Below are 9,695 nucleotides of genomic sequence, written 5' to 3'. Positions count from 1 at the left end.
GAGCATGCCTAAGAACTTAATATAGTTTCAAAAATTCAGCATTAATTACAAAATTATGAATATCCATGACACTATACACAACATCATTAAAGAAAAGTGCTTCTCATTTTGCCAAGAAACATCACACAGAAAAATCAGATGATTTCTTTGCTATAAAAACAAAAGATTATTTAAATGATCTGGATGACAGAAAAACAAAACACTGAGAAAGAAGGGTCAAAAAAAGGAGTAAACTCACTGTCATGCAAGTGGAATTAAGTGAATGTTTACTTATAAAAATCTGCCCTATGGTCATCAGTCTTATAACTGAATCCCTCCTTTTAGAAGACACTTCCACAGAAGTTAAAATAAGAGAAATCGAATTTCACTGTGGAATAACATGCAAAGGTTACTCAATATTAGGTGGGTAAGTACCACCTTTTTTTAAAAAGACATACCTGGCTTATAAAAATTTTAGGGTACATTGTTCAGTATTTCTTTATCCCCTAACCAATACAAGTGTTATACATGTCTACTGTCATCAGCTTACACAAAATTTTCTCAGTAAAGAAATGACTTCAATATTTTCTTTCATTGATCATGTTTTACCAGTGGACGTAATAGACACCTAAAAATTACATAATTTTCAAAATCTTATTTGAAAGAGTCACAGAACTACAAAGATATCAAAGGAACTACATCTTAGTTATCTGTATCCCCTTCAGTGAATTATGTCACCATTAGTAAAGCCTTCCCACCCCCAGTACTCAAGCTGGTACGAGCCTGTTTCAATTACTTATTTCAATTATCACCATTAGAATTAGGACAAGCACCTTGAAGAGATTTCACTGTATCGGGGAATGATGTGTACAAAAGAAAACAGATCTCAATTAAGGAGTCTTACAATGTGTGCTGAGGTTATAAAATATTCCAATGGAACATTGTCATGGAAGTAACAAAAATTTTAAAAATATTTGCAGGGCGCAGTGGCACTCGCCTATAATCTCAATTACTCAAGAGACTGAGACAGGATGATTGCTTGTGCCGAGGAGTTCAAGGCCATCCTGGGAGACCCTGTCTCTAAAAAATAAAATACCAATACAAAATATAATATTTTAAATACAAAATATAATATTTTAAATAGCAAAACCCTTTTCTGTATTTCAATCATAGTAAAAAGCATTATGTTCTAATTAAGCAAATCAAAATCTGGAATTCATTTAATGCACAGGTTTTCTTTATGCTTCCAAGAATGAAAATCACACAGAAACAATTCCAGGTTTGCTAAATGCTATATTGTATGTTAATTGTTACTGTTCAAGAGGAAAATGCTCTCTGGAGTAGGGGTGGCTCAAATACACAGAACAAAAGTAATTGAGGTTTATGTTTTTGGTCTCTTTTCCAATTCCCTCTTTTATCCTCTACAACAAACACACATACATACAACTTTTCTCACCAAATAAGGGCAAATTTTAGTTGGAAACAAATGTGGATACTTTTCACGTGTGCATAAAACACTGTAAAGGCTAAAAATGAACCTCAAAATAATTACTCTAAAACCATAGTTTAACATGCTAATAACTTTACCACATGATCCAATTTCAGTTTGGCTACCTAAAAATTAGTCATCTATCCATGCCGGACAGGTCTGTAAATACTCGAACTCTTATTATATCAACTGTGTGGTATATATATACCCACACATACACACAAGCACACTCGTACACACCACCTTCCCATTCTTCACAGGGCTCTACATTAACATTTGCTCTAATGTGGTGAGGTTTTTTTCACATTAAAAAATCACAAGCATTTCCAGGTAACCTTTCAACCTTAACACTCAATGCTTAAGTTTGGGAATAAGAATGCAGATTTTAGGTATCCAGTGGCATTTCCAATGATTATACATATCCTTAACGTTAAATTCAATAGTTTGAGGAGAAAATAACCAGTAAGATTTTCCTAGAAGTGAAAGTGGATAAAACAATTCATGCCTCCAAATCAAGAAGGGCAAATTTTATAAATTTACTTTAGTTCAATATAGTAATACAAGCTTTAGCTGATGATTATTACATAACACAAATTATATAAAACTACATACGAAATACTTTTTATTTATGTTTGTTAACACCACAGTCAAACGTGAATATTAATATAGAGCCTTCTCTGCCAAAAGAGTATAAAAATCCTAAGTTTAATTAAATTTAGGGGCCTTCACCAAACTTGCTGCAAGTTTGGGGACATAAATATCCAACAGCTATAAAGCTGTGAAAGCCCCTATAAGGAATAAAATAAATCCCACTTGCCTCAGACTGAACAGGGCAACACTGAGACTCAGCCTCAGCCTGTCCTATGGCAGGGCTATAGGAAGAAGAAAATTTTAATTTTAGAAAAACATTACCCAATTAATTTAAAAGACATGCATTAAATTTTTTTTTTTTTAAAAATCCCAATGATCAAGCAAGCAACAGAAAAAGAGTAGCTCTTTTTTGTTTAACTATTGGGAACCCTCCACCCTCAACGCAAAGCCCCTATAAGGAATAAAATAAATCCCACTTGCCTCAGACTGAACAGGGCAACACTGAGACTCAGCCTCAGCCTGTCCTATGGCAGGGCTATAGGAAGAAGAAAATTTTAATTTTAGAAAAACATTACCCAATTAATTTAAAAGACATGCATTAAATTTTTTTTTTTTTTTAAAATCCCAATGATCAAGCAAGCAACAGAAAAAGAGTAGCTCTTTTTTGTTTAACTATTGTCCACTACAATTCCATTCCAAGCCCATACTTATTTTGGTTGGGGATGCAACCCCCACCCCGAATAACTAAGTTTAATTAAGATGAGTTTATGTGGAACATATAACTTGATCAGTGGAATAAGAGTACACTAGGAATATTTTCCCCATACCTAATGGCAAATGTGTGAGAGATTAAGTATTCAAATAAAACAATTCCACCAACCACTCAAATGTTGGTTCTCACCTGCTGCTCTTGCTACTGTCGTACAGTAGTAAAACTTACACAATAGAAACTAGTGCCAGACAAAATGTTTTTGTTTTTCTAAAAAAGGTAGATACAAGCTAGACCCAAAGCTGCCAGCCCTATTAATCTTACAACTTCCTTAATTATAGCGATCATAATGCCTGCCTGAATGTATCAAGTCCCCAATGTCTTCTGTGAGAGCAACTGAGTTCACTTTGACTCAACTCCATCTATTACTTAAGGAAGCTTAAGTCAAAGTAAGAGTTAATTATTTCAACATATTTTCTTCCATCATGATCCAACCACACTATGGACCCCAGAAGCATTTAGGTAAAAAGTATTTTCTAGAAGCTTAATTATGCTTGGATACATGCAAAAATCACACATTAAGTATATTAAATGGGCACCACCTCTGAGCCACATAGCTATCAAGGAACTCATGCATTTAAGTGCCAATGCACAAATAACCCTTCCAATTAATTTTAAATCAGAGCTCTACCACTTATTTCTAAGTTATATTGTATCCCTTCATATCTGAAAGCAAAAAACTTTGCTATAAAATTATCAGTCCTCTTTGCATAAAACACAAATGGAGTTTTGGGTAATTTTTGAAACAAGTCTACTAATCCCCTGGCAGTTTGTTGGTAAGCCCGGGCACGAAATTCTTAAGAGACATTTGGTTTGTGAAAGCATCCCCTATTTAATCATTCCAAATTTAATCATGCCATTTTTATCTTAAATACTTTCAACACAGGTTTTTCTTTGGCAGGATAATAAATGTGCTGCCAAATCTAAGCATATATTAATTCCAAAACCATTTAGGTAGGCAGGCATTCAGTTGGGGAAGTGGTGCAGGACTCAGCTGCTGACAGAAGAAATGCATTCTTGATGATATATGGATGATTTCTTTTCAAACTATGGAATTTTTTTGCACCTCTATGGTACCACAGCACGGGAACTAAAAAAATCATTGGAGCAAAATATCAGACTTAAAATAGCATTCAGCTTTATAATACTTGCAATGTTTTGTTTCAAGGAATGACTTTTACTTGTCACTTCAATACAGACTCTTTTGTGATGGTTAAAAGATTTTTCAATACATCTTCCTTCAAATTTAAAGCCCTTTTTTCCTTACAACTTCAGATTTCACATCTTTAATCTATACCTTCACACAAGTTATAAAATGTCACCACTTTCTTAGAAGTCTTAACTTTATACTGAGAAAACTTCAAACTGAGTGCATTATATCAACAATTATTTTGTGTAGGTTATTTGATATTTAATCATAAAACTAACCTGCAAAAGTAAAGATCAGAAAAACTTGCCAAAATGTCAAGAGCTCCTATTTTAAGAGACCTGCAACACAATATACTGAATAGCAGTCATCCCTACAGGTAAGTTCTCTGTAAGAACACAGTAACATTCAAAATTTCCAAGGATGAAAAATTGAACAGTAAAGCCAGCGGCTTAATAACAGAAGGAACTCAATATATAATCAAATGAAAAATGTAATCTTCCAGAAATTTTCAATCCTTCTGTTAACCATCCTAACAGAGGCACATTTAGATTCTCAGCATTACACTTAGAATAATAATATACCAACCCATTAACAGCACAAGAAGCTATTACTGCATGCACCTAAGCTTCTAGAAGTTTGCACCTTAAAAGCTTCTGAGGTCCATGCAGTACTGAAGTCACAAAAATAATCAAAAGAAATGGGTCTGGCACTAGGCTCTAAACATCTAAACAGGAAGGAAAAGGTATTCAGGTTTACATATTAAAATGACATCTGACATGTACTGACACCAAAGAGGTGTGAAAGGTGAAATAATGAAAAGATTCCATACCTATATTATGTAAGACTCATATGTAGCTAAGCTTTTTGTTAACTGAAGCATTAACATACAATTCTACATATACTGTGAAGTTTAAAATATGCAAGTAAGGAATAACCTACAACTCAAAGACAGAATCCAATGATATATCAAAACTGCATTGGTAACTATGAATTTTATTATGTGGACATCTACTATGGCATGCATCTGTACAAACCTTTCGGGGAGTGGTCCACAGCTGGGTTATGAATAAAAAGGCATAATTTTTTCTCTCATTTTATTACAATGAAGTTTAACAGTACAGAAAAGTCACATGACCTTGGCAGGTCAGATTTCTTAAACCCTGCAACATGAGGAACTCTAAATACATTAAATATTGTTACACATTCAGACTTCCAATGTACAGGTACTTGGAAACAGTTACAGCCCTCACCAAGCTAGGTTGGGGACATGAAGTCCAACAGCATCTGAAATGCTGTGAAGGCATAACTTTACAAATAGCAATGTAAGCTTACAGAACTTGCCTTTATTAAGGTGGTATGTTCATGTAATTCCAGCGCCTTCACAATTTAACGAACCAAATTTACTATACTTCACTTCTAAAAACCTAGATGAAACATGAAAAAGAAGCCATACAGTATAAATTGCAACTTCAGGAAAAGTTCCTGCTTTTATTATTCCAAATAATTTTTCCCATGTAAAATAAATGTCCAATAGTTCCTGGTATGTGGGAAGATAATGTTTGTTAAAGTCACAATGAAGCCTTATTGACGGAAGCTTGGCTATATAAACAGCACAAGTTGAGAAAAGGTTTAATCTCCAAACCTATTAGACTGGATGAAGTAAGATCAGTAGCGGCCACCTTGCGACATTACAGGAGGTCTCATTCCCATCGGAGGTCGAGGAGGCCCACCTTGGTAAGGAGGCACCATTGGTGGTCCCTGCCCATATGGCGGCATAGCACCAGGAAGATAACCTGGCATGCCTTGATGATGACCACCATACTGACCTAAAAAAACACATTTAAAACACAAAAATAGATTGAGTTGTCTATGCATTGTACTTTTAAATGCAAAAATGCATTTTGCAGATAAATTTAACATGTTATGTGTATACTCAGAAAATCCACTAAATATAATAAACATAAAAAGAAGAATACCATGAGGTGGCATTGGGGGTCTCATTCCTTGTTGCTGTGGGATGCCTGGCTGTGGTGGCATCATACCTCCAATTGGTCCAACTGGTGGATTACCAATGGGGGCCTGTCCTGGTCGAGGAAGATTACGTTGATATTTAGGTAACTGTGCCCTTCTCTCTTCCTGGGAATAAAAATAAGCACAGTATTAAATGACTAAATGCAATAAAGTTCATTAAGCATAAAGGCACGCATCTAAAATCCTTATTTTTAGAGTCACAAGTAATTTTTAAAAATTTACCCTTATTCCCCAAGTAATTACTTCTGCCCCAAAAACCAGTACCACTATTTAAAATCTCAATGCCTTAAAAAAAAAATTTCACCCATTTTTATACTCCAAGCATGGCTAACCAACCTTCCAGGAATTATAAGTTGCTTAAGCAAGAAACTAGTAAAGTATTATCATCAAAATCCTAAATATTAACTTTATATCAAAATTAATTCCTTTACATGGGTTTCAAGGGAACTGCAGGATTCTATCTCATAATGTTTCTTCAATTAAAATATGTGAATTTATGTCTAACTAAAATGATTTTTAAGAGAGTAAGAGCCCAACTTACTGTCTTCTTTTAGAAAGTCTAGAGGAAGGAGAGGGAAAGCATCTAAAACCAAACATGCAATATTCATTCACTTTTAAGTATTTTGTGGTTCCTTAAAATTAAATCAAAATGGTAAAAACCATTTAGCATTAAATCATATCATAGACCATCTGCGTACAAATTAACACTTTCAAAGGGACAAATCTGCTTCAACAGTTTCGACTCAAATGCTGCTAGTAAAAAACTGAAAACAACTTACCAGTGATATATCCTCATCTGGATGGATCAACTTACTGGTTGCACTGGTTGTTGTAAGTGTAGCAGGCTTACTTGTTATTGAAGCTGCTGGTTTAGCTGCAGTACTATTTGTTGTACTAGTGGTTGAAGCTGTAGACTGTGTGTAAGCAGGGAATGTAGGCTTTGGGGGTTCTGTAGTTGTTGCAGGGGTACTATTTAAAGGCTTGAAATCTGTACCAACAGGTCCTTGGACAGCTGCCTGAGCCTGCAAAATATAATCCTTCATCAATGAAACTTCAAAACCCCAAATTATGCATGTATCTATGAAAAGTTTATCTTAAAAACAAGACACCAACATTAAATAATCAAACTTTAAACGAAATTAAAACAAAGTTCATATAAACACTCCACAAAATTCAAGATAACCCATAAGAATATCAAAAGATGCTAGGTTAAAGTCATGTCCAGTCCAAAACACCATAGTGGAAATAAGAAATAAGACTGTATATGTAACTTATCAGATGTCTTCTATCTCCTCACCAAAAGTCAAATTTACAGTGCTTTATATTTATTCCAAATTGCTAAAATACAGTGTAATAACAGTATAGCATGTGTTCTATTTTTATTGTTCTAAATTAGTTGTTTAAAGTAATTAATCTATTAAGTATCCCAAACCAAAAATATCCTATAGGATATGAGTTTAGATAAGCCCCAGTTACTAAATATAGTACTAACAATTATTATATACAAATGGTGACACATTAGAGACATGTCCTTTAAAAGCATTTCTATATTAATGTAATACCCTTTGAATTAACAATGGCTGGATAATTATCATGGAGGAAAGCGCTGATTTAGGAGAATCTTTTAAGTATTAAGTTACCACTAACAAATGTGTTACTTTTCATAACATGGAACACATCTAAAACAAGTAGACTAGCCCAACTTTAGAACCAAACGCAGAACGCTAAATTCTCTTACATTAAACGTGATGCATTAAACAGCATAAGTCAAAATAGCTTAATCATGCATCAGGCTAACCACTGGTCACTATAATGCATTTACTGCTTACATGCTTTTAACCCTTTAGAACCACAAGAGTTTAGGGTACTTTTTTTTGTTAGTATGAATTCAAATTTTCAAATACCATTTGACTTATATACCATTAATTTTACTTTAAAAAAATTAAACATAGTATAGTATATTTTTGGACAAAAATTTAGTTTTTAAGTAGGGTCCAAAGGGTTAAGTTATAAAGCCATTTTAACAATTTTAAACTGCAACTTCCTGCGTACTTGTGCTGTGCTAGGAAACAGAGCTTTAGAAGATGCAGACAGACTTTCTGAATTGGATGAAGCTGTACTTGAGCTTGTTACAGGTGTCCCCATCTGTAGCATAAAAGAAAGGAAACAATGAAAAGTCTCCAAACAAATGGGTGAATATAAGCCATGTGGTAGACTTTTTAGTATAGACTGCATTTTTGCAAATGCAAAATTTAATGCAATCGAATGTCATTTATTTAAAGAGGAAGGCAGTTAATGCATTTACAATAAACAAAAGGAAAGAATGAGCCTCAAAAAATTTTTTTCAATTCTACACCAATAAGCCTAGTTAATGTTAACCATACTTTCTTTTCTAAAACTAATGTTTTGCATTGTGATATTACAAGAATGATACCTTAAACTGAGAATAAAGGATATATAAACATTGACATTCCAATCCAATTCTTTATCAATGATTCTCCACAAAGTATTTTTGATTAAAAGTTCTACATCTCTCAATAAACAAAATCCCCATCTACTATAAAACCATAACATAATGTGCTTAAAGGGTATATAAAGGTATGCTTTTAATTTGGTACCCACAAATAAAAAAACTTAAAAAAAACAAAACATCTAAGGGATAATCGAAAAAAAATATTGAACATACATCCTGATCTTCTTAATTCTGAATGAATTAAATCTGAATCTGCTTAATTCTGAATGAACTGAAAAAACAGCAAAGGTTTTAACCATTATGTGCATACTATATATAACAGAAGCATCGTTCACTTAGGTTTTAGAAAAAGTTTTGAAAAAAGTCAAGACCAGTAGGAAATAAAAGTGTGACTAGGCCAAAAGTTATGAAATCATCATGCCCTTCTAGCAACAGTGTAGCACTGTACGTCACTGTTCTCAACTAGAGGAAGAGCCCAACAAATGATTTGCTAAGGTCCTAAGGACTTTCAACTTTAGCCTTGGTCTCATTCCACTCATAGTTCAATAGGTCAAGGAGGGCCTCAAAGTGCTTCAAAAACTAGACTTCCATTTCTAGCTAAATGTACAAAAAAGTAGAGTTCACAGCTATGAGAAAGTAATATTCTATCTCTGACTCCACTAAACCTTTTAAGAGTAGTGAAAATCAGTGTGTAAACATGGAAGAGAATAAGCGACCATTTAAAAATACCATGAACAAAATAATTGACCTATGAAAATTATAAAGACTTCTGTAAACAACTATACTTTTACCTTTACATATAATTATTCCTTTTCAGGAATTTCACCTTACCTGTCCAGCACTGGGGAAAAGAGGCTTAGTAACTGGAGGCTGTGGCGCAGGTACTGTTGCTGTTGGTGCAGGTGGTCTATTAAGAATACCTGGCGCTGAAACAGCCTGTGCTTGAGTCATTGGAGGGATTCCAGGACGTGGAACAGGGGGAGGCATACCTGCAAAGAAAAAATGTTTGGGGGACTTAGTCACTGAAACATTTAGTTCATAAAAAAATGTTTCTACACTACAAAATTATTAACAACTAACTGCGAAACCACTCAATGAAGTCCAAGGAACTTAGTCATTTTCCCCTGCAACAGTCTTGCCTCAAAAATTTTCCCTTCGGCAGGGCGCGATGGCTCACGCCTATAATCCTAGCTCTCTGGGAGGCCGAGGCGGG

The 9,695-nt window shown here is 34.2% G+C and overlaps 1 protein-coding gene across 8 annotated transcripts in view; it reads right to left on the bottom strand.

Moving 5' to 3' along the window:
* Positions 1-2,539: 2,539 nt before the first annotated feature.
* The window catches only part of ZNF207 (zinc finger protein 207), a 19,641-nt gene continuing 12,485 nt past the window's right edge, over positions 2,540-9,695 (bottom strand). For 4 of the 8 annotated variants that reach the window (XM_012648328.1, XM_012648332.1, XM_012648331.1 and 1 more), the window contains 5 exons: positions 9,314-9,471; positions 8,062-8,154; positions 6,789-7,031; positions 5,955-6,114; positions 4,952-5,804 (listed from right to left, as the gene is read on the bottom strand). In XM_012648328.1, coding sequence (XP_012503782.1) covers positions 5,644-5,804; positions 5,955-6,114; positions 6,789-7,031; positions 8,062-8,154; positions 9,314-9,471 — 815 coding nt within the window. In that variant the 3' untranslated portion in view covers positions 4,952-5,643. Of the gene's footprint in view, positions 2,595-4,951; positions 5,805-5,954; positions 6,115-6,788; positions 7,032-8,061; positions 8,155-9,313; positions 9,472-9,695 lie in introns of those variants that run through there. The other 4 variants (XM_012648334.1, XM_012648336.1, XM_012648335.1 and 1 more) reach the window with 2 other exon arrangements.

The sequence above is a fragment of the Propithecus coquereli genome, unplaced genomic scaffold, assembly GCF_000956105.1.
Source record: "Propithecus coquereli isolate 6110/MARCELLA unplaced genomic scaffold, Pcoq_1.0 Scaffold281, whole genome shotgun sequence".
Taxonomy (NCBI): domain Eukaryota; kingdom Metazoa; phylum Chordata; class Mammalia; order Primates; family Indriidae; genus Propithecus; species Propithecus coquereli.
The sequence above is the reverse complement of the archived record's forward strand: the minus strand, read 5'-3'. Positions and strand labels throughout refer to the sequence as shown.